This window comes from Chaetomium tenue (assembly GCF_020726465.1).
Source record: "Chaetomium tenue strain MPI-SDFR-AT-0079 chromosome Unknown F5144scaffold_5, whole genome shotgun sequence".
In the NCBI taxonomy this organism is placed as follows: Eukaryota; Fungi; Ascomycota; class Sordariomycetes; order Sordariales; family Chaetomiaceae; genus Chaetomium; species Chaetomium tenue.
This window is the reverse complement of record NW_027117333.1, coordinates 3,735,403-3,758,700: the sequence shown is the minus strand read 5'-3', so window position 1 is coordinate 3,758,700 and position 23,298 is coordinate 3,735,403. Positions and strand designations below refer to the sequence as shown.

Sequence of the window (23,298 nt, the reverse complement as noted above, 5' to 3'; positions counted from 1 at the left end):
GACGCGCTCGAAATTGACCAACTCTTCATCGAACCGCAGGAGGACACGCCCGACAAAAGAGTGGAGCTGCATGCCTTCAACACGCCGCTGTCAGCACCCGCTTCATCTCAATCGCTTTCCCTTAGCCGCTGTCCTCTGACTGCCATATTAATGTATCTAGGTAATTGTGCAAACATGGAAAATATGTCGAAAGGCTGTGGGGATTGAGCATGTCTGGCAATGGAGGTGCGGAGGCATCCAACAAATGCAATGGAACAAAACGGGCAGCGAACACGCCCCACGAAAACCCAATGCCCCTTGTCGAGCTGGAGGCTCGCGCATATTTGATGACGAAGGCGGCTTGGCAACATGCACCTTGTGGGGGCTTCCTTTTTCAATTGGGGATGACGCAGGGTGTGGAGAGGCCCCACTTGTGCCTGAAAGCCGAGAAGAAAAAGAAAAAGAATTAAAAGCTTGTTGGAGAGTCGAGAGAGTGAGAGAGAGAGAGACAAGACGAACCACGAGCAGTCACCCAATTGCTTGCCAACTTGAAGGCTACAGGTTTTCCACCTGGAAAGGTTTCCACCTGGATCATCAACGGCCCAGCAACGCCCGCTGACACCCAATTCTCCTCGATTCGTACCACCGCATACAAAAGCGTGAAAAAAACCGAACCTAAGGGGCAACGGGAAGCAAGATAGGTAACCAGATAGGATATGGAAGCTGATTGACCAGTCTGTGAAAGTGTGGTAATGTAACCTCTGTGGAAAGCGCGAGACGCCCCTCGATTGGTACGGAGCTTTTGGCGCGTGATGACTACTACCATGACCGTGATATTTTGACTTCGGGAAGAAGGTAATGTGGTCTTAGTTAGATGCAAAATCTCGGGCCCGCCATGGAATGGCTGCTTCCCGAGAACCTCGACTCTGGTTCCGTCGCTATCTGCCATCCTCAGAAAGAAGAGTGGGCAAATAAGCGGGCAGTCTCGAGGCAGCCTCGAGGCAGTCTCGACAGCTATCTATGTGTATGTATCATCAACATTACCCGACAAGCCTTTTATTTTATTTTTATTTTAAGATTTTTTATCTCATCCAGACATCTCGGCCCTGAAACTCTCATTACCAATGAGAAGCGCCGGCCCTGTATTCTCTGCGAACACAGCAGGGGTTCAGCAGGTCAAGGCCCGCTTGTTGCGGAGTCTAGAACCAACCGAGGGACAGTCCGGAAGACAGAAATATATTTATTCCCTTGTCCTTGAATGACTGCCGCGCAGGCGTCGGGCCCATCAACAAAGTGCAACATCCAAGTCCGAATACGCGGTTTGCTCAAGAGGCCGATGCGTTGGAACTGGAAGGTGGTACGGAAGATCCGGGCAGCTAAGATTGAATCCCCGACCTCCTGAGAATCGCGCAAAGTCTCCAGGAACCGATATGCAAGGTCCCGCGCGCGTGGCCTAACACAAGGCTCGATGGACATAGCACAAGGCCCATACCGCTTCCAGGTGGGCTCCGGACCTCCTTAACCGTGCACACGGGCAGCAGCGGTCAACCTGTTTGCCACTTCTTCCGTCGGACAGACCCGCATCCTAGGGAGCGGTAACTATCAGGCGAGATGTGTAGCTACCCGCTCGGCCCGTTTGACTTTCTATCCGGTTGATTCCATAGGCAGAAATGGAATTGGTGGGCAAATAAAGCGGGCGGTCTGTTGGCTCTATCTTTTACCAAGCAGCTTGTTGTGGTTGCCAAGTTCATATATTTGACCAAGGTCTGGTTTCGTTGCCAACTATTCTTCGTTTGGGGAGCATGTCAGGCGTGCCGCAGCGTCAGCATTGCATCTTCCCCTGACCGTCCTGTTCTTCCAGCGAATCGCCAGGCCGGTTTGCTGTTTTCCTCAGCAGAGAGAGTTAAGCTTTGTTGGGGCCGGCAAACCGGTCCGTCATGACAGCCGCAGCGTCTCAGCCACGTCTGTTGTTGTCTCAACGCCCGTTAATTTGACAACCGCTTCCCGCACAGGTCCTTCATTGACTCGCGCTGGCACAAATGAGCGGAGATCATCTGCAGGGAAAGCCACGTGTGTGAGTCCGGTGAGACTGCAAATCCGACTTCCATCATCAAAAACAGCATGATGTCTCTGATTAAATATGTTTCTGGTTAGAGATGTCTCAAACCCCCTGACCGTGGTGATCCCGATCCTTGTCACGCCAAGGGGTCCTCGAGCCTCCTGTGCCCCCACGCTTCGCTTGCACGTCTTTCCGGGACTTTCAGGCTTGACCCAGTGTGATGTGCTTTTTTCTTCGCGAGCTGAAGATTCTGATCCTAAGAGAGACGGCATTTGACAGAAAAAGGGTTCCCACTTTAACCTGCCCATGTCTCACCTCTCTATCAGTTTCTCTGACGACCCGTTGGTATCCATCAGCAAGGGCCTCGGAGGCACCGAGGAAACTGTGCCCACCGAGACCCAGGCCCAATACAGTACTGGATAGGGTATCCGTAACTTGCTAGTGAATGGATAAGTTTCATGGTAGTTGTTACTTATTACTCAACCCAAGTTCGGCGTCTTAGAATCCTCTACCTGTCACTAGCAGTCTCCAGAGGGCATGCTAAAACTCGAGTATAAAAGGTCAGAGCTTGCCTGTTTGCTTGAACCCATCTTCAACATGCGTTAGGCGTCCTGGCCCCGGATAACTACCAGTTGCTGCTTGAAGGAAACGAAAAGGCAGTGTTAGTCCAGGAAGCTCATTGTCAGTATTCACCACGAGACTGGGCTCTATCTGATTTAGAGATTACCCTTTCTGTAAATTAAACAGTTCCCCTTCTGCATATGTGCCGCCCAGTCCTCAAGCAATTCAAGGAGACTAGCGGGTGTGGAGTCTGAAGGAAAGAAGGAAGACGCCACTGGGTCCCGACGGGTGTTCTACCAGATGGAGTCAACGACCAGACTAAGAGGAACTATCCTCTCCATATATTTACGAACAGCCCCGCATGGTACAAGCCACATGATGTTGGTATGGCCCGGAAGTCATAGCCGTCAAGTATGACTTCCAACCCGCGCGCTGCGGCATCTCGCATCTACCTATACCGCACTTTTCAAGACGTAGTCCATCACCTTTACACCTTCATCCTAACAACCTCACAGCAGCCGACAAGGTAGTGGCCCCAGGGCAGTACACCCATACGTCGAACAAGGCCTAATGAGCCATTTCTGCTGTCTTTAGAACCCTCTAGCAGCCAGAACAGTAGCACCTTACTGCAGTTCCGCCCCCCACCAGCCCCAGCATTGGGCTTCCGTTCCTTTCATGACCCCGTTAATATCCCTAGCAGAACAAGGAGCTCAGTCGCGCGGACTTGTCTAAGGTGTTTACTACCCTTAACAACAGCTCGGTGCCGGATCTTCAACGCGGATATGATGTGGTACGCCTCTGTTTTCCTGGTGTGACCTTTGCTATAGCTCTACCGAAGAGCAGTATTGCGTCTCGATTCCCTGGTCGCGCAAGGTGCTGGCGTATGTGCATCAGTGCAGGATGTCCCTTGCTTCCTCCCCCGTTGCGAGGTTGTGCGTGGTGACAGAGTGTCGCGAGGTAGGAACTAGTCGTGGGGCCGTATTTGTTAAAGTGCGGGCCGTTGTATCTCTTTGGGGGACGAATCGAGTATAAAAGACCGAAGATGGTGTAGGCGATGGCGTTGGGGCTTAAGTGAATGGGCTAATTGTTTGTGACGCGAGTTGATTGATACATGCACGGAATGCCCATGAAGCCCAAGGGAGCGCCATTTAAATAGGTGAATAAGATCAACCAAGCGCGGATGTCACAGTTAGCGTAGACTTTGTTGGGGTCGCCAAGGGGCAGAAATCCCGCCGGAGGCAGTTGGTGGGCCGGCCTTCCTTAAGAAAAGGTTGACACTGACTACAAATGAGATGATCTGACGGGTTTCTTCTCACGGATTTGATCCCGAAACCCTTCCAAAAGTACGTTCATCCCGTGTCGAAGGCTAAGACGGAAAGAAACGGTAGAGTATGGCCACCGAGCGGGTATCCGGAGCGAGAACAAGATCGAGCCTAGAGAAGGGAACGGGGGGATGAAAGCGGTGGATATGGTCGTCTTGATCTCCGGAGTAAATTGTAGGCTACAAGTTCTCGCGCTACTAAGGCGGCCACAACGTTTCCTTTTACGAACCGAGGGTGTCTCCTCGATGGATCTTTCTTTGGAAGCTCAGACCGCTGGTACGTCGTTATGCCCGATCCGCAAACAGGCCAGGCTTTGGGTGTATCACTATGGCAGGGGAGAAAAGCAAAGCGTGTCTCTGGCTAGCCTAGCACCAATCTAGAAACCATTCCCGTGGGCAATCCCAAGGAACGCCTCAATACGCGATGGCGGCTTTCTGTCGCTATAGCCGAGGCCTCACCCTGCCATCGGATATTTGTGTCTCGGCGGGCTTCGCGTAGCCATGCGCACTCGCTTTCCAATTATTTCGCTTCAAGCGACATAGTCTAAATGTGTCGCGTATTGTAGAGGGGCTTATGAATGAGCAACCCGGGGCCTTTGTTGCAAGACAAGTCAAGCCGTCAGACGCCGGCATTCATAACACCCAGTGTCCGGGGCCGCCCGGGACGCAGCTCGTACTGCAACCTGTTTTCATAGCCTGGTCAATTTTGGCAGTCAGCTATGTCAGGAACCTGCCTTAGCTGGCCGTGCCAAAAAAGTAGAATAACCCGCACCAAGCACAAGGAGTCGCAATACCCAGCCTAGCGTGCTCAGTCCTACCAGTCCCGAATGCGCCGCAATGCGCGCGGTGTGGTTGGCTTAAGCTTCCTCATCTGCGACCTCCTCTAGAGTCACCTGGCGAGGACCGGCGCCCTGGTCGGGCTCCGACTGCCCGGTCTGTGCTCGCGGTGGTTCAAGGCTGCGCAGATACCCTTCCTTCTCCAGCTGATCGGCTTCTTCCGGTTCCAAGAGACCACCTTGCCCCTTGCCCTTTTCGATCTTCATCCGAACAGCGGCCGGCATGAATGCGCTCACGGCTTCCTTCCGCAGGTCTCTGACGACGGGTTGGGCCTCGTATACTGTTTTGACCTCGACGGCGGGTGCGGCCGGCTTCTCCGGTTCCTTTCGCTGTTCGACCTCCGAGGCTCGTTCCGCATTCCTCTTTGCCCGGCGCTTTGCGTACCATTCGTCCAATATCTCTTTAGGAATCGGCGGCGGCGTATCCCGCGGCATCGGTATTCTTCTGACGTCGTCAGGCACATCGCTGTCACTGCTGGACGCGTCTTCAGAGTCGCGTCTCCTTTTCCCTAGTACACCATCGCCCCTCTGCCCCTGCCTCGGCGGGCCGCGCCCAAACTGTGGTGCTTTATTCCCTAGCGCCTCTCTCGCTTTCTTGACCGCCTTCAAGTCCTTTTCGAGAGCTTCGAGTGCTTGCTCTTCGTGCGCAGTGATCTTGCCTCCTCCCTCCTTCAAAGCCTTGAGGTCGTCGATTTGCTGTTGTATTCTGGCAGGGTTTCGCTGGGCTAGCTTTTCGTTCCTCCGCGTCTGTTGCTCCGACTTGCCTGTTCACCTCAAAAGTCAGCTACCCCGACGAGTGAACACACCAGGACCCAGGAGAATGCTTGTGGGTAAGATGATACCTTTTTTGATAGCCTTGGCCTTGTCAGCCTTGCGCTGAGCTTGCACAGGATTATAACCACGTTCTTTGGCCATTGTCGACGAGTATTGGATTAATCTCTCGAAGAAGTGGGGATATATCGGATGTCTTTGCTTGTGGACGCGTTACACTTCAATTTCGTCGCGTCGAAGATAAGAGGTTGGAGGCTGGCCCAAGCTGCAAAATCCCGTTCCAGACCCGCTGTCAGCTGACGCCAAGCCTCTGATAAATGCCCTGGAGATCGGCGCTCCACCAGGCTGGCTTCCGCGTTTCAGGTCACCCCACAGTTCAGCTGGGTTGCTCTTCCAACCTTGCATGTTGACGTCCTTTTTACCCCGCCCCCGCTCCCTGCCCAATCAACCCGCCTCCATTGTTCCTGAATCGGGCAAGAGCAGTGGCACGGCGCGAGTTTGGGCGCCATAATTTAACCTCATATCCATTGTTTGGCGCGACTTGTTGTCCTGCAGGTGATTCGAGACTCTTGACATCATCCTCTACATTTTATCGCGTCGTTGGCTGCAGCATCCCCCCCGTCCCATTCCTGCTTTCCCCCCATCAGCCTGCTGCAGGTAAAGGCGGACTACAAGCAGCAAACATCTGCATCACATTTTCTGCGTCCGCAGGTCCCAGGTTTCCTCGACTCCGTACCTTGCAGATCGCCCGAACGCCATGGCGAGCTTCATGGCCAATCTATTCCCCGGAGGGAAGCCCGACAAGACCGACGCGCGCCCCTCCACACCGACGCGAAACAGCTTCATCACCCCTGTCAGCACTCCACAAGGCAGCCCTAGCAAGAAGACGGTACCTCCCGGTGCCAATGAGCTTCCCGTCGCTCTTCAGGGCATGAAAATCAATCCGCCCAGCGCGTTCGACACTCCGGTGAAGCTAAGCCGACCGCAAAGTGTTGTTGCGCCACTGTCCCCCGGGAAGAGCAACCTGCAGGCTGCCGAAGAGAGCTCCCCGACCGTCGACGACAGTATCATTCGCAAAGGCATCCCTCGCACGGGTAGCCCTTTGAGAAACCAGGGACAGGAAAACACACATCCCACACTCCCCCGGGACCCCTTTACCGAGCCGACATATCAACCCAGCCATGCCGCCGTATCGCGCCAAGAACTGTACCAGCCGAGGGACCGGCCGCCGCCGACCGTCCGGCGATTCAATACAACTAGGGGTCTGACTGCTGAAGAACGCGAACTTCTGCAGAAGCCGGGCGTAAAACGCTTGGTTAATGTCACACAACTTTGTAAGCTATTCTTTGGCTGGGCGGAGTCTAAAAGTGGGCTTGGTGCTAACCCCAGCGGCAGATTTCCTGGACTACTACTTTGATCTGCTGACTTATGTCGGCCAGAGGCAGAGCCGTCTAAACGCGTTCAAGGAGGAATACCCATCACCGCCGGGGACCGATGAGGAGACGTATAACCAGATGTGGTCGAAGTACACTGGCCGAGAACGTGCCCATCTCCGCAAGAGGCGGGTGCGGCTGCGGCACGCTGATTTCCAGATTTTGACCCAGGTCGGCCAAGGCGGGTACGGCCAGGTCTTCCTCGCACAAAAGAAAGATACGAAGGAGGTGTGCGCGCTCAAGGTCATGAGCAAGAAGCTGCTTTTCAAGCTAGACGAGGTCCGACACGTCCTAACGGAACGCGACATTCTCACAACGGCCAAGAGCGACTGGCTAGTCCGCCTATTGTACTCTTTCCAGGACGACAAGAATATCTATCTTGCCATGGAATACGTACCAGGCGGAGACTTCCGCACCCTCCTCAACAACACCGGCGTGCTGTCGAACCGGCACGCTCGCTTCTACATCGCCGAGATGTTCTGCGCCGTCGATGCTCTGCACCAGTTGGGTTACATCCATCGTGACCTCAAGCCAGAGAATTTTCTGGTTGACTCAACTGGCCACGTCAAGCTCACCGACTTTGGCCTGGCGGCTGGGTTCTTGGCTCCTGCTAAGATTGAGTCGATGAGGATCCGCCTGGAGAAAGCGTCCGAGACGTCGGTCCCGTTCGGCAAACCAATGGACCAGCGCACGGTTGCCGAGCGTCGGGAAGGATACCGCACCATGAGAGAGAAGGATGTGAATTACGCCAAGTCAATCGTGGGCTCGCCGGACTACATGGCTCCGGAGGTGCTGAGGGGCGAGCAGTACGACTTTACCGTCGACTATTGGAGCCTGGGCTGCATGCTCTTTGAGGCCCTAACGGGCTTCCCCCCATTTGCCGGGGCGACTGCCGACGAGACATGGCGGAACCTGAATCATTGGCGGGAGGTTTTGAAGCGGCCAGTGTGGGAAGACCCGAGCTACTTCCTGAGCAACCGAACATGGGGTTTTATCACGACGTAAGTTACCCAGGCAAGCGTTGAAATACCGAGACAGGAGGTTGACGATAGTAGTTGCATCAACTCTCGGTCCAGGAGATTCTCCAACATCAAGGACATCCTCAGCCATCAGTACTTTGCTGAGGTTGACTGGGCCGTGTTGCGCGAGACCAAGCCGCCGTTCGTCCCAGAACTAGACTCGGAGACGGACGCGGGCTACTTTGATGACTTCAGCAACGAGGCCGACATGGCCAAGTACAAGGAGGTCCACGACAAGCAACAGGCGCTCGAGACCATGGCGGAGCGTGATGACGAGATGAGCAAGGGCCTTTTTGTCGGCTTCACCTTCCGCCACCGCAAGCCGGCGACCGACGAGGGCACTCCGCGCAAGCCGATCCCCTTCGAGGATAATACCTTTGGCACTATGCTGTAGTGTTAGCAACGGCGGTCCAAGACAAAATACCCACAATTTCGGGAACCTTGGGGCCTTCAAGGGGTAGGGGAACCGCAAGCCGGGGTATGGTCGCGGGAGTTTGGTTTGGTATGACGACAGGACATTTGATGACATAGCGGGGAGGTAGTACGGGGCTGGTCATGGCGATGGCCGAGAGTCATGTTGGGTTTCCTTTCTCGGTTTCCCGAGTTGTTACGTCAACTTCAGGACGGCGGTTTGTTCGACATTGTGCTTGCGTGTTACGGAGTTTCTGTCGAGGCGGGAAAGGGATAGATGGCTGCTGCGGGTAATGGTCGGCCGGGCCATGCCGATCGTCGGCGCGTTGGTTTTAGTGTTGTAGAACAATTGTACCAGTTTATCATCATGCTTTACTTTACGTTACCAAGGACTATGCTCGTTTTGACGCGTCACTGAAGGCAAGCTATCCTAAAAGTTGGCCGTCCGTTGGCCGCAGTGTGAGACAAGATGCAGTGCCACCGGAGTTGTTCGTCCAATACGTAAGTTGAGCGTCGTCATCAGGACTGAGTGGGCCACGGGAGTGAGGCGTCAAAGTGAGCCCCCTAGCGCGACTGGCGAAGTTACTTACTTGCTTAGCACGGTGCCTCGAATGTGTCGATCAACCTAAATCATACAGGTTGAGGTTGCATGTTTTACTATGTAGTATGATAGATCGATTCGCCCAATAAAATCATCGGATCTTATCTCCAAGAAGTCCAGGGCAGGTCTTCTCCACCCCAGCCCTACGGATACTACCTGGTGGAGAGGACTGCCTGTTTCTTTTCATCTTGCATTTTCACGCAGCATTGAATTGTAGACACAGACGCCGTGCAACGCCCACAACATTCTAGCCGTAGATACGAGTAACAATGGCTCTAGTCTTTCATCAAGGGAACAATCAATGGGTCAAGTTACGGCCACAGTCGACGCTCGAGCTGGTCAAATCACAGAAAAAATGTCCGAAGGTCGACTGCGGTTCCATTGGTGCGTCGGACATTCCCCAAGCCGCCACATCCAACCACCGGGTTAGTGGAAGGGAAAGACACGTAGCTAGCTGCCTATGTACATACAATGGAGGTCGGGAAAGGCTAGCAAACGAGAGGGCAAGACACTGGTCATCAGCCCTCCTCGCCTGAACCTGCGCAATGGCCTTGTTCTTCCGCTGCCCCTCCTCCCAACCACGCATCCCCTCGCCAGTCGGTCCCGAATGCCGATGGTTGGGGCGGGACGGCCACGGCTCGGAGGCTGTGAGCGGCAATACCTAACCAACCTCAAGGAACCATTCCCGTTCGTCCAATAAGCTCAGTGTTTTGGCTTAGGGGTCGCAGGGCTGCTGCGATCGCTCCGGGGTTGCTGCTTAGCGTCGACCGCCCTCCTGCAGTACCACTGCCGTACCTACGTCTTAGTGGCTTTCGCACACGCTCTTGATTAGGAAATATGGTTTACATGACGAAAGGACGCGCGGCGACCGCACGGTGGCGTTCGTTGCTTCGCTCAGAATCCTCGAAATCCCATACCCGCCCGAGAATTCTCCGGAACATGGGGTTGGGCACCACTATACATCATGCGTTCAAGGTAGGTAGCCGTCTCTTTCCGTCCGGTATTTATAGCCCTTAAATACCGTGCCATATTTCCCGACAATCACGCGTTAACTGATGAGTACACAGGAGCAATCCCAACATTCCGATCCTCCGGCATCACTGTGTATCAGATCGCGGTACTTGAGTATTTATTATCCCCTGCCGCTTCCTAGACTCTTTCCCAGGGGATTCCTACCCATTTTATCAACCCACCTTTCAATATGAAGAACATAGCTATATCCACATTCCTCGGCCACGCGGCGCTTGCTCATGCCCAATGGTGGGCAGGTGCCCCTGATTGTGCTGTTCGTCCTCCCCCATCCCATCATACATCCGCCGTCAACTGTCTAACCCCTTCAAAATAGCAAGACTGTTTCTCCTCCTGGTGGTCCTCTTCTACCGCCTGGCCGGCGCCCACCAGCTACTGCTCCGCCAGCCAGGGCGCGTCCGTGTCAAGCTGTCTCCAAGAAGCTTGCTCGGCCACGCCCACTGCCGTGACATCCTACAGCTCGCTGTCGTCCTCCCTCTGCTCGCAGTGGTCTTCGTGTAGCTCGGCCGGCTCCACGGGCGTGTACACCATCTCAGCACCAGGTACAAACCCCCCTTCCACATTCTCCTGAACAACGATTGGGTCACTAACACCATCCACAGCATTCACTGGTAACTGGAACGGTCCCGGAAATTGGGGTGGCCGCCACCGTGGCAACGGCGACGACAACGACGACGATGGCTGGGGCGGGGATCATGACTGGGACAACGACGGCACCGATGACCGTGACCAGTGGTACGTTATGTCTCGACCCTCCTCTTTCACTATCCACCAAGCCTGCCGTAGTCCCTTCATCTTCCCACAACCCCCTATCCTCCAAACCCCTTTCCCCTCCAAACACCCCCTATCTCCCAAACCACCCCACCCCCCCTTAAACACAAGACAACAACAACTAACCAACCCCTTCCCCCCCAGGGACCAATACACGCGCACCTGGTCCGGCGGCAGCTACACCGTCACCGGCTGCGAATGGAACGGCAACGTGTGGGCCGGCGGGCCGGGGGGCTGCGGGCCCAGCGGCGCGGGCGGCTCGCCCTGGGGGCCCTGGGGCAGCGGCTGGACCTGGAGCACCGTCACGCAGACCGTCACCCGCGTCGTCACCGTCACCGACACGGCCGGCGTGACCGCGCTGTCGACCAGCGTGGGCCTGGCCGCCGTGGCGCTGGCTGCGAGCGGTGACGTCACGAGCACGAGCGTGATTGGGGCGGCGGAGACGGGTGGTGCTGCTGCTACTGGTGGTGGTGGTGGTGCTACTGGTGGAGCTAGTGGTGGGGATGGGAATGCCAACCCGACGGGGGGCGTTGCTGGGGCGGCGGGGAGGAATGAGGCGTTGGGGGTGAAGGTGGCTGGGGTGATGCTGGGTGGTGTGGTTGCTATTGCTGTGTGGCTTTGAGTTGGTTTGGCTGTGGGTTGTGGGTGTTTGTTGTTGTGGTGGGTTTGTTTGGTGGATTCAGGGGTTTTGCGTGGGTGAGGGGGGTTGGGTTTGTCAACTGCCATTTGGCTCGGATCGGAGTGGAAAGTTGGGGTTTTGGACACTCGTTTATTCATGGACCGTGATGATTCCTCATGAGTGGTCTCAGGGGCAATGATCGATGAACTGGCGTTTGTGGGCTCGCTTTGGGAAGGAATTCGGGATTGTAGTGTGGACGGCGAACAGTAGTGAGCTGGAAATCTTGGAATATGGCCTGGATGGATATCATGATGAAAGACATGTCTCTATACTACTTGGCCCATACCGTATAGTCATCCTCGTTTGCAAACTACCAAAATGGTTGCTTAGGGAAGACGGTAAACTGCGCCGCTCCGGTGTAAAAGCCGAGAGCGACTGTTAAGGTTTTGCTCTAGTCTTTGGTTATGACATTTGTCACGGCGCGGTCACATCTGAGTTCTTCGGACAGCACATGAGTTCAGCTTTACAGGAAAACCGTGCCCACTATCAAGTATATCATAAAGTTTTTGCTAGCATCCAGCTTGCAAGTCAACACCTCCTTTAAATACTCTACTCGCACCATCCCTGGGTCAAGAGCCACGAGAAACGATACCAATCACCCGAGAATATTTGAGATTGTAATAAGTACCGGTAAGAGCAAGGCGATATACTAATGAAACGGCCATGTTGTGTGACATTGTGCTCAAAGTGAACTCCAAGGATCAGTTTGTGTCATAGGCATTGTGTGTGAATGATGGCAACCATTTTCCAACAAACGATGTGGGCTACCCAGACTACAGGTTATGTAGCTTCCAAAGATCCCCCTGAGCCTAGGTCGACCCAAAGGGCTGTGAACGGAAAAAGAAACACAAAGGTCTATGACTTGGGACAGCAGTTGGGTGAGGTGAAAACATGATGTAAGTGTTTGTTGAGTTCTGGGCATCTTATACTTTAACAGAGAAGGCATGGGATGTATGTTGGGAGATGAATTTGACGCCACAACCAGATGGAAGAACAACTCACCCCAAAGTGTAGCAGACAAAGTTCCTGTTTAGAGTAAGCATTCCTACTAGGTCCAAATTAGACATCCTAAGACCAGGCCCCTCCGTTTGAGGAACATGGGAAAAGTGGGATGATGCTCCGGGAATTGTTCTTGTGGCGTAGGAAGGATCTTCGGTCAGGGATGTACGTGATATGTTGGAAGGGAAAGTCCCGGAACGGGTCAAGCAAGCTCGAGGACTGGATCAAGAGGTTAGATACGGACCGTGTGTGCTGTCCACGGAGATGTATGGGCTTTCTCATGCTAGAGATTGCGAATCTGATCTCATCGAACCCCAAGCGCTGAATGGACAATGTGATAGCCATGACGACTTTTGGATGATAAGGGACGGGGGTTGGTCTGCCCTCGACGAGGTATATAGGATGGCCTTGTCCCGGCATATTGTCCCTTTTTTCGCTCTGGTATTGGCGGTTATTGCGAGCCTCAAAGGCTCTTGAACAAGGTGACTTCATTTTCCCCTTCTCTCGCCTTTCCTCAACTCCCTCCCCCTTCCCATCTACAAGTCAGTCCCGTCTGACCTGTGACTACCAGGGTTAGGGTTCCAACAGCGCGGGGCCCATTAATGACAGTCATCAGCCAAAACAATCGATTGATATCGGTGAGTCGGGCAATCACCAATCACCCCCACGCACCGTCGCAGCGGTTCAGCCCCCACGGGCGGGAGGATCCCTTATTGGGCATCGGTTCGGAGATCAGCCTCCCGGCACGAATGCTCGACGAAATCATCGAGGGGTCTAAGAGCACGGATCCTCCGCGGCAATGACGGAGCGCAGCCGAAAGGGACCGATGATATGTGTTTTTTCTTGATTCCATCCAGACCAGCAGATCGACGCCGGCGAGTTCGACTCGTTTGAGGTGGGGGGAACTTGGGAGGATGTACGGATATGTACAAGTATGAAGTACCGCCGTCCCATCGCCGGGAACGCTTTCCGACGGCGGGAACTAGCTAACATGGCTGCGGATTTCGAACGGGCCGGTCTCTTACTTCGTGCCAAGTACGAAGTGCAGTGGTGGTCATGGTCTTATCGAGGAGCCAAGCATTGGAACATCCAGATGGCAGGGGACTGAACAGAGACCCCACCCCTCAGCTCTGATAAGGGTGTCCATCCCTTGGGCGCGAACAAGAGCGGAAAATAGCAGCGAAATCGGATGGACGACTCGTTGACAACAGCGCGACCGTGAGACCGGCGCCAACGATTTGAGAGCCACTTCACGGGCCGATTCCGGGACGGGCGAAGATTGAAGGGATCCTTTTGTGGAGAGACGGCAACTGCACCATGTCGGAAGAGAGGGTTTGGGAGGCTGCAAGCGAAGCTTCTGTTCCGGTTCCTACCGATGCGGGTTCTTGCAAAAGGCTAAATTCGAGATTCGCGGGTGGAGAGGCTGGGGGGCGTCGGGGAGTTCCCCCGTTAGTTATTCTGTCTTGGGCTCGAAGCAGAGACGGCGTCGGAAGATGGCCACCGCAGGCGCATCGCGGAAGGCGTGAAGGCGTCCTTGATGGGATGGGAGCGGACAAGCTGCCTACAACGGTGATTTCGCCAAGTCTTTGGTTACTTCGTACCTTGTACGGATCCGGACACCCTCTTGTGTGTTTTTTTGGGGGGCTTTCTACAGGCGGGAAAGCGGCCGTTGCTGGGTGCGACTTCTCGGATCCATCGTCATCTCGTGGTTGAGGGTCCAAGTGGGGCGAGGTATTCGTACCTAGTGTAGTAGCGTACTTGTAGTTACTGGCTAAGTGAGCTGTGATCAATGTGTCCATGTTCGCTCACGCGCTGGAGAAACGGTGCAAGGCGAAACCGGACGGGCCCTCTTCCTCGCCGTGCCGTCCAATTCGGAATTCAAAGGCTACCAGCGGGAGAGCGTCTTGGTGGCTCGGAAAATGAGAGTGAGGGCGGTTCCATTGAATTGATTGCGGGAGTGGGGGTCCTATGCAAGCGCTTTAGGCCCCTGGTCTCGATGTACCGAGTACCTCCCCACCCCATCCATGTGCTGAACGCCTCCGAGTTCGAATTGTGTCCCGCTCATCATGAATTGACATCCATACACAGTACAAATCTGTCTTGTCCCCTTTTCTAGAACCGCGGGAAACCCCCGTATGTGAGGGCAGCGACCTGCACCCCACAGACGGTCGAGACCCTGGCGCTCACCGTCCCGCCTCGAGGGGGGTGGGGTGACAGGTCCAGCTCCCAAAAGGGTGACGGAACTGGTATTTGTACCTACCCAGGTCGATGTCGTTGCGATAGGACAGTCGCACATGCTAACAGCGAGGGACGGGGACATAACGCCGCTGACAGGAGCTCGGCATCGGCCCCGAACCGATATTGCCGAACGAGAATTGGTTTTGGGCTGGCGGGTTTTAAGCTTGTTGATAATACATGCTGTATGGTTGCTCTCGTTTTAGTTGAGAATCCGCACACGCGGGATGGCGACTCGACTGGCCAGGTGGCTTGTAACCCCCATTCATGAGGCTGGGGGCCATCCAAAGATTCATGGCTTCATCCGTTGATGCAGCGCATTCGGGGGATGATTTGTGCCGGGCTTTCGTCGAAGCTGGTACGCTACCCGGCGACCCCCCGCGCGGGAGTCTTACGATGCTTCGATGCTTCCTCCTCCCAATGTCAGCACACACTGCATTAAGAAAGGGAGGTCTGCAATAGTTAGGTAACGGATCGTCCTCATCAATCCCAACTCACCGTCTGCTGGGCCATGCCCACAAAGCAGCAGCCTACAAACCATAGCGATGGCATTCAGGGCACCCCAAGTATCGTGGCAGCAGCTGACGCCGAATCGCGAACATGTAACTGTGCGACACGCGGGGACATTCCACGCCAAGAACTCCCACATCCCGCCTTGCCTGCTTTCACGGCTCACCGGTGGGGCAAGTACTAGTGACTTCGGCTTGCCCTTCACATGGAAGTGCCTTGCCTAATGTACCTGCACGGTGGAGGGTTGGGACCCCCGATCGACCCAAATTCTCGAGACACAGGGACGGTTCATTTCGTTCTTAGGTTGTCAACGTCTGACCGCCTTCATGGCCTATTTCTAGAGTCGGCAGATGCGACCACGGCTGGATTGCACCTCTCTCTTCAGCGGCAGCGGCTGCGTAATGGACTGTTTGGATGATTGCCCGTGGTGGTCGGCCGTGGTGGTGGGGAGGAATCGTAGTGGGGTTAGAAGCACATCAGTCAGGACGGGACCCTTGTCGGTCTTGTTCCCGAGCGGGTTGCGGTGCGACGTGGGCCTGGCCTGCGGCAAACCTGAGTGAGCATCGATCAAATATTGGTGCAAAGTGACGGGCTTGAACAGTGTCGAGGTAACTTCTCAACGTGGGCAGAACGTCTCAACGCAACGTGTTCGTATACACAGTGTGATCATTGCCTCCTTCGGGTGTGGCTAGGCAGCCCATCCTTTGTCTCTCCCCTTATAGCAAGTTCCTCCTCTGGCCTACTTGTAAGTTCCTCCCTCTTCCTCCCTCCCCACTTCCATCGTCAACATTCGGGGCTTCCCACGAGGCTTGGCGGGGTCGTGTTGCATCGAAGCCCCATGCTCAGCGGTAGGTGGCAGCGGGCAGGGGCCACATCTCTGTTTCTCACCTAGCCTGTGAGCCGCCCACTGTGAGTGAGCGGAGCCCACTTGAACTCTTTCCTAGAAGGTCACCACTTTGCCGGCCGGCCCTTTCTTTCCCTCCCCCAAACCCCTTTGAGGGAAACGTAAAAGCGAAAATAAGCCTTTTCCACTTTGCATCGTTGTTTCCTCTTTTCAGGTTTCAACACCTTGCCAACCTAGGTCCAAGTTCGCCGCAAGTCCCCACAGGGCGACGGGAATTACACACTGTGTGTTTTGGCGGGCCTACGGGCGCAATCGCAGACTTGAGTGGCACACTGGGTTGCTGCTTTTAGGTGGCCCAGGCCCGCACAAGCCTGTTTCCATCAGCAGAACCTGCCCGGCTCCCGTCACCTGGAACTGTCCGCCCACACCCACTGCACCACAACCTACCTGAGCCGGGCCTGTGCTGCACTCGGGCGTGGGGAAGGCCCAGCAAGCCGAGAGAGAGAGTAGCGGAGCCAACCCTCCTTTACCTCGGCGGCGCCCGTCTTCTTTTCCTCCCGTCCGTCCAAATCCCCCAACTCTCGACCGGGTCTCACTTGTTGCATCGCAATGGCAGCGACCGCGACGGACCTCTTTGGAGCGTCGAGCCCGCTGGCTTCGATGCATCCTACAATGACTGAGCACGACTTCCGTTTTCCACGGAGGCCAGGTGACGCTGCCGCCGGCAACCACTTGAACCGGAGACCTGACCGATTCGACCAAGATCGCACATCTGCTTCCGGTTCTAGGCTGGCGGCGGCGGCATCCACGACAACCGGGGCACCAAGAACAATGACGACAGGACCGAGCGGCCAACGCCCGGGGCCGCGCGAGTCTCGTCTAGACCTGCCCCTGACTCAGGGTGCTGCCCACCCAGACCTGCTGCGTTCCGCCGCCTTCCAGCCGTTTCAGCGGAGTACCGCGTGTGAGACCCAGAACTTGGACGAGATGCAAAGGCAGGACCCGCTGGCCACCCAGATCTGGAAGTTCTACGCCAGGACGAAGCAGCTTCTTCCTGCCCAGGAGCGTATGGAAAACTTGACGTGGCGAATGATGCATCTCAAGCTGCAGAGGACAAGGACAGCCAACGCGATAAAGTACGTTTTTTCGTCTTACCGCGGTTTCTAGCGTGCTGTTTTTTGGAAGTTCGACGGTGGCGGAAAAGAAGAAGAGTACTGACGTTGTGGGCCGACGAAGAAACAGCCGTGCTCTAGGCCCAGCAGCGAATGCCCCCAGCGGGATTGCGCAATTGCGCAAGTCCTCCGAGCATGCCCCGCTACCACCAGACCCAATGAACCTAGACGACTTCATTCACAACGACAACGTCGGAACGCCAGCTGGCCTCGCCCTAACCCCGACCCCGGAAGCCATGCGTCAGGCCGAGGATAGGTCGTCCCACCCCACGGCGACGGCCATTCCCATCAAGTCTCGCAAGGAGTCGTCCCAGTATCTGGCTCCCCAGTCCGTCCCCGTCGCCGCCCACCAGCGAGTCCAGGACGAGTTTGGTTATCTTCCTCGCCATCCGCGCAAGACTAGCATCGACGAGACGGGCCAACGTGTGAGTTTACGCCCTTTGTTTTGTAAACGACGGCTCTGTGACGAGAGACCGTCGCCTTTCCCCGCCTCTTATTGCGATGACGTATTTCCCATTTGTGATGGCGATCTGATATTGCTTGTCCCCAACAGACCCGGAAGCGTCCGGCCAACTTCTCTCCTCACGTCCCCGCTGTCAACAGCGGCGTCACGACAAATGGATTGGACGCCGATGCGGAATTGAACGAGTACTCGCTGGACCACTTACACCAGCCTGCCTCCATGACCCAGCCGCCCAATCACACGGGAGTCCCCTTCCCGCTTGACACCTTCCGCTTGAACGACCTCAGCATAACCTCCACCGGTCCATTTCAACATCACTTTTCCTTCTCACCCGCCACGTCGCCAATGGTGGCCAATGACCCGTTCTCCAGTCTCTACGGTGGCTCTTCGATACCCTCCGGCCCCTTGGCTACGGACTTCTATTCCCCTCCAGGATCCGCTTACCAGTCCGCTGTTTCCACTCCGCACCCCCTGGGCGATGGCGATGGTTTTTATTTTGGACAGATGGATATGCGCCATTTGCGTCAGCAGCAGCAGCAGCAGCAGCAGCAGCCGTACAGAAATGTTCACTCAGCGATGGGCAACGCATTGGGCCAGCAATTCCCGTATGGGGCCAATGGCAACTTGATGTTCCCTCCCGCCTCCACCGGTTCCGAACCAACTTCCACATTCAACGCGCCAGCCTCTTTTGGTCACGTTGACCCCACGCGCGTGTTTCAACAGGAGCTCCCGACTCGATCTCCCGCTGTCGGCTTGGGCCAAGAGAACATGTTTTCGTTTGGCGCCGATTCAGACGACGAGGAGGGAGGTGCTTTTGCTGACCGCAACATCCCGATACCTCAAGACCTTTCGCCCCAAGGCATGGAAGACAGCGGGTTTGACAGTTCGTCACTTCAATGGGACCCGTCCCTCCCCGGCAATTTTAGTATGCAGGCAGCTAGGTATCCGGCCGGGCCTACCAGGAAACAGGTGACAATAGGTGGTACGACGACCGACTATGTCGACTCAGGTGGCGATTGGGAAGGATCGGGGTTGAACCGGTCGCAATCGCAATCTTTTGGTACCACAGATGGGCGCACCGGTAAAGTACCGCGAACGGCTTCGACACCGAGACTGGCCAACGGAACAAATCCGTTCGATAGGCTGGCACGGTCAACGCCAAACTCGCCACCAGCCGATGCCAATCACGCTTCGGCCTTCTCCTCTGCCGCTACCAGCCGTCCCTCGTCCCCTCCTCCAACATCGAGACATGGGTCGACAACCAACCTCCAAGCTGCGGGAAGCAGTCAGGCCGAGAGCGGTGCCAATGCCAATGCTAATACACCCACGACATGTACAAATTGTTTCACCCAGACAACGCCGCTCTGGCGCCGGAACCCCGAGGGCCAACCCTTGTGTAACGCCTGCGGCTTGTTCCTTAAGCTTCACGGCGTGGTCCGGCCTCTGAGCTTGAAAACGGACGTCATCAAGAAGCGAAACCGCGGTTCCGGTTCGAGTATCCCTGTTGGCGGTTCAAGTACCCGAACTAGAAAGAATGCTGGCTCTTCAGGAGGCATAACCAAACGCGGTTCTACATTATCTGTCTCCTCGGCCGCCAACCCCCCACCGGTGCAGGCAAGCACGCCCCCCGCAACCCAGAATAGAGCCAACAGCGTGAACGATAGCGAGAGCCCCGCGAGTGGCGCCGCTTCGGCCGGAAACTCATCGGGAAACACACCCACGAGCCACCACAACGGCGCTGGCTCGTCCAACGGCGCAGTCGGCGCGGTCGGCGGGAAAGGCGTCGTCCCCATTGCCGCTGCGCCAGCAAAAACCATTCCTGGGCCTGGCGCGGCCGCCCTCCCGCGCACCACAGCCCCCTCCTCCTCCTCCTCGAAGCGCCAGCGCCGCTACAGCAAGAGTGTTATGGCGTTGGAGCAGACATCGCTCACCGGCATGGACATCGACAGCCCGGAGAGCTCCACAGGCTCCAACGAGGCCGCTGCCGTATCCAGGCCCTTGGGCTCGAGCAGCACGCTTACCGCCATGCAACCCAGCTCGAGCAGTTTGAGCTTGTCTGCCGGTGGTTTTGGCAGCGCAACCATGCAGCCGCAGCGGCCGTTGGCTGGGCCGGGTAGCCAGCGGGCCGGGCCCCAGGAGTGGGAGTGGTTGACCATGAGTTTGTAAGTAAGGGGGTAGTCCGAGGTTTTCTGCCGAAAGACCATTTGGATGAGCCGCTAGGATGGAGGATTGTTTGTGTTGCGCGATCGAGTTGTGGCTGTAGGGCCGAGTTCGCTTCGTGGTCGAGGTACCCGTGTTCTCTGGTCGGTTTGGATTGCTCTCATCTCGCATCGCCTAGGCTCGGCGTGGCTAGATGGTACCCCGTATTTATGAGGGGAGATGGCGCTTGATGATGGAAACGAACCAAAGAGGGCTATACACACGACAGTTGACATATGGATTTGGGGGGCGTTTGTCTTTCTACATATAGCTGGGCCGGTATTAACCCCCTGGCGGTCACGCTCATTTCCCTTCCGGAGGACGCGTGATGATGATGCAGGCTGGAAGGAGCTTGGACGGAATGGGCCAAACCACGCAAGGGTCCGGGGGCTTTCCTCACGTATATACATTCGGGGGAATTCCTTTCATTTTCTTCTTCTTTCGTTCTTTTCTGGGATACGGGGTGCTGGAGGATACCTAGATGGGCGGGCCACGGGCTTGGGTAGATGATTGGGATACCCTTCCTTACTACGTTTGGGTTTGAGGGAGTGTGTGGGAGGATACGAGATGGGGATATGTATGGGGACTGGCAGTATAGGAATCACGGTTAGTGTTTGGTATGTACATGTGTAAGTGGATGAATATTCCGAATATTGCTCTGTGATTGTGATGGTGACTGTTCAGGTGATAAGGAGGTGTCCTCGTACGGCCGCCCTCGGCCCCCCAAAATACGAGACGGAGAAGTCGCCATGTTTAAATCCATACCAAGAAATAGGTGGAATTCGAAGTTGGTTAAATACATTATGGTATTAGATGTTATTTGACCGCAGATGCTGTCGCGGATCCTCCGCTCCTTTGTAAAGTCGCCCAGCATTATACAAATACCACCCCTTTTTACGGCCCCCCTTGCATCTCCTTCATCAACAACCCCCCTAGCTATTCTTCATAATCCCCAACACCCCCCCAATCTTCCGCACGATCCCCATTCCATACCCCACCTCCACCACCCCCCTCGCAAACCGCCAGCTCCGCTCCTGGTCCATGACAGGGTAGCACATCGCCGGCGGGATCGCAGTGCGAATCCCCAACCACGCGAAGCGGTCCTCGCACACGGCCTTGACGTTGCACAACCCTTGCAACCCTTCCTCACCGGCGAAGCGCCCATACCCGGAGCCAGACACGCCACCAAAAGGTAGCTGCACGGCGTAGGTGGCGCCAAAGTCGTTGACGGCGATCATCCCCGCCTTGATGCCGCGCACGATGCGCGGGATGCGCGGGTCCGAGTCGGCGCCGAACACCGAACTGCCCAGCCCGAAGTGTGGGGCGTTGGCGACGGCTAGGATGGATTCGGCGGAGGCGCCCGGCGCGCGCATGAGGACCATGACGGGCGCGAAGCACTCCTCGTTGGCGATGACCATGTCGGGGGTGACGTCTACGAGAAGGGTCGGAGAGAAATAGTGGCCCTTGGGGTGGTCTGGGTGGATGAACCGCTTGCCGCCGGCGAGCAGGCGCGCGCCCTGCTGGACAGCGTCGGCAATCAGGCCCTCAAGGCGTGCAAAGGAGGCATCGGAGATCATGGCACCCATGTCGGCGGTGGGTCCCAGGCGGATGGCGCGCACGCGGGGCTCGAGGATAGAGACCAGGCGGTCGTAGATGGCGGGGGCCGCAACGATGCGCTCGATTCCGATGCAGTTCTGACCCGAGGCCTGGAAGGAGCCACGCATGAGGATCTCGATGACGCGGGGGAGGTCGCGCTTGCTGACTGTGTCGAGGACGATGCAGGCATCTTTGCCACCTAGCTCGGCGACGACGGGTATCAGCGATTTGGCGGCAGAGGCGGCGACTTTGTGGCAGATGGGGCGGGAGCCGATGAAAGTGATATGGGAGATTCCGGGGTGGGAGGTGATGTGGTTTGCTGTTTGCGGCCAGCAGACGACGGTCTGGACGAGGGCTGGGTCGTGGCCGTGGGCGATGAGCGCGCCGCGGGCGATGTTGGTGAAGAATGACGAGCTCCACGCTGTTTGTTCCGAGACCTTGACCACAATGGCATTGCCTGAGAACAGGGCGCTGATAACCGGTCCGATAAAGTTGTGGAAGGGGTAGTTCCAGCTGACGAGGGCGGCCACAACACCCAAGGGCTCGTAGTAAACGGTGTTGCGCTTGTATGCCATGAGCAGGTTTGTCGGTCGTCGCGAAGGAAGCAGGGCCTTTTCGCCGTGCTTGATGGTCCATTGGAGCTTTTCGGTCGTGACGAGAACCTCCCCAAGCTGCGCATCCACCATGGTCTTGCCGCTGTCGAGGCAAGCAACGCGACAGATCTCCTCCTGGTTATCCAAGACATACTGGAGTATAGAACGCAAAACGGCGCGGCGTTCACGGAATGAGGTGGTAGCCCACTTCGTCTGGGCGGCTTGTGCCTGCTCGACGGCTCGGTCGATGGCGTTTGTCGTCGAGGGGTTCACGAGGCCGAGGAACTGCCCGGTTGCGGGGGCATAGCACTGAACGGCGGTGGAACCAGAGACCTGAGTCCAACATTGTCAGCTGTGTGATGGCAACCGGCGATCCGGCACTCGAGAATAACACACCTTGATGGCAGGCTCGTCAAGAATCTCGACCTTGTCAGGCCTCTTGGGCGAAGGGACGTTGTAGCGGATCGGCTGGTCGTTTTCACGCAGAGCAAGATAGAGGAGGGCTAGGGCGCCCAAGCCCGTGAAGAGGAGCGGCCAGGCATAGTCTGGGATATCTATTAAACTGGAAAGCCCGGAAGTGTCATGTTAGGAATGGTACAGCAGCCTCTCCCAATGGGATGAGCTCACCTCAAGTCCTGAACCGCGACACGGAGTTGCTCGAGCAAACTCTCCACCGCCTTTGTCGTCATTATCGTCGGCCTTACTGTCTACCACGGTCTCAACACATCCGACGAGTAGAGGGTAATGTAATTGGCTGAGTTGTGAGCCCGATACCGGTTAAGGATCTGGGGCGGGTGCTGGTGGAAGGAAGTGAGGTGGCCCAAAGCCCACGCACGGTCGCGACTTGCTTGAACCTCACGCCACCACTTTTTGATGGGGTACGTTGTTTGGGCTTGGCTCAGGGGCTTGGCAGGGGAAACTCACAGGGGCCGCAAGGGTTCATGACCCACATCCCCAGCGGCTGGTGCCGAACCCTTGGCACTGCCGTTCAGACGGGAACGGGATGTCGGCGGAGCCACCAGCGGGCTTCTCTAGCTCCGCCGGAGGTTTGAGCCAAGGGTATATAAGACATAAGGGAACTGCTTTCCTAAAGCCCATATGACTACAGCACACGACATATCCTGACATCATCTGCACAAGGTATATATGCAAAATGGCTCTTGTATTGTACAGCAACAACGCAAGTTCAAGCCGCTTTGGAACATAGCTTCCTCCAG

General features: G+C 56.1%; 5 protein-coding genes across 5 annotated transcripts; 3 read left to right on the top strand and 2 right to left on the bottom strand.

Annotated features, from left to right (window-relative positions):
• Positions 1-4,665: 4,665 nt before the first annotated feature.
• F5144DRAFT_315577 (WW domain binding protein 11-domain-containing protein) lies at positions 4,666-5,891 on the bottom strand. The gene is made up of 2 exons (XM_066783998.1): positions 5,599-5,891; positions 4,666-5,520 (listed from the first exon to the last, which is right to left on the bottom strand). The coding sequence occupies exons 1-2, from the start codon at positions 5,669-5,671 to the stop codon at positions 4,778-4,780; spliced, it is 816 nt and encodes a 271-aa protein (XP_066641968.1). The 5' UTR covers positions 5,672-5,891; the 3' UTR covers positions 4,666-4,777.
• Positions 5,892-5,901: 10 nt separating this feature from the next.
• On the top strand, positions 5,902-8,761 carry F5144DRAFT_516037 (kinase-like domain-containing protein). Its single transcript, XM_066786621.1, has 3 exons — positions 5,902-6,861; positions 6,923-7,961; positions 8,016-8,761. Exons 1-3 carry the CDS (start codon positions 6,285-6,287, stop codon positions 8,371-8,373), a joined length of 1,974 nt encoding a protein of 657 aa, XP_066641967.1. The 5' UTR covers positions 5,902-6,284; the 3' UTR covers positions 8,374-8,761.
• A 1,078-nt stretch (positions 8,762-9,839) lies between these two features.
• F5144DRAFT_315263 (uncharacterized protein) lies at positions 9,840-11,513 on the top strand. The gene is made up of 5 exons (XM_066783996.1): positions 9,840-9,966; positions 10,059-10,276; positions 10,337-10,562; positions 10,623-10,755; positions 10,936-11,513. The coding sequence occupies exons 2-5, from the start codon at positions 10,193-10,195 to the stop codon at positions 11,411-11,413; spliced, it is 921 nt and encodes a 306-aa protein (XP_066641966.1). The 5' UTR covers positions 9,840-9,966; positions 10,059-10,192; the 3' UTR covers positions 11,414-11,513.
• Positions 11,514-16,667: 5,154 nt separating this feature from the next.
• On the top strand, positions 16,668-19,859 carry F5144DRAFT_492825 (uncharacterized protein; the record flags this gene model as incomplete). The annotated part of the gene is made up of 3 exons (XM_066785944.1): positions 16,668-17,194; positions 17,295-17,655; positions 17,784-19,859. The coding sequence occupies 3 exons, from the start codon at positions 16,668-16,670 to the stop codon at positions 19,857-19,859; spliced, it is 2,964 nt and encodes a 987-aa protein (XP_066641965.1).
• Positions 19,860-20,657: 798 nt separating this feature from the next.
• Positions 20,658-22,895, bottom strand: F5144DRAFT_315290 (Aldehyde/histidinol dehydrogenase). The gene is made up of 3 exons (XM_066783997.1): positions 22,709-22,895; positions 22,478-22,643; positions 20,658-22,414 (listed from the first exon to the last, which is right to left on the bottom strand). The coding sequence occupies exons 1-3, from the start codon at positions 22,768-22,770 to the stop codon at positions 20,825-20,827; spliced, it is 1,818 nt and encodes a 605-aa protein (XP_066641964.1). The 5' UTR covers positions 22,771-22,895; the 3' UTR covers positions 20,658-20,824.
• Between the last annotated feature and the right edge of the window lie 403 nt (positions 22,896-23,298).

Coding starts and splice junctions, on each gene's coding strand:
- F5144DRAFT_315577 (XM_066783998.1), bottom strand. CDS start 5,671: ATGGCCAAAGAACGTGGTTATAATCCTGTGCAAGCTCAGCGCAAGGCT. Junction 5,521..5,598: donor GGCCAAGGCTATCAAAAAAG/GTATCATCTTAC, acceptor TGAGGTGAACAG/GCAAGTCGGAGCAACAGACG.
- F5144DRAFT_516037 (XM_066786621.1), top strand. CDS start 6,285: ATGGCGAGCTTCATGGCCAATCTATTCCCCGGAGGGAAGCCCGACAAG. Junction 6,862..6,922: donor GGTTAATGTCACACAACTTT/GTAAGCTATTCT, acceptor CCCCAGCGGCAG/ATTTCCTGGACTACTACTTT. Junction 7,962..8,015: donor ACATGGGGTTTTATCACGAC/GTAAGTTACCCA, acceptor TGACGATAGTAG/TTGCATCAACTCTCGGTCCA.
- F5144DRAFT_315263 (XM_066783996.1), top strand. CDS start 10,193: ATGAAGAACATAGCTATATCCACATTCCTCGGCCACGCGGCGCTTGCT. Junction 10,563..10,622: donor GTACACCATCTCAGCACCAG/GTACAAACCCCC, acceptor CACCATCCACAG/CATTCACTGGTAACTGGAAC. Junction 10,756..10,935: donor ACCGATGACCGTGACCAGTG/GTACGTTATGTC, acceptor CTTCCCCCCCAG/GGACCAATACACGCGCACCT.
- F5144DRAFT_315290 (XM_066783997.1), bottom strand. CDS start 22,770: ATGACGACAAAGGCGGTGGAGAGTTTGCTCGAGCAACTCCGTGTCGCG. Junction 22,644..22,708: donor GTCGCGGTTCAGGACTTGAG/GTGAGCTCATCC, acceptor CGGGCTTTCCAG/TTTAATAGATATCCCAGACT. Junction 22,415..22,477: donor TTGACGAGCCTGCCATCAAG/GTGTGTTATTCT, acceptor TGTTGGACTCAG/GTCTCTGGTTCCACCGCCGT.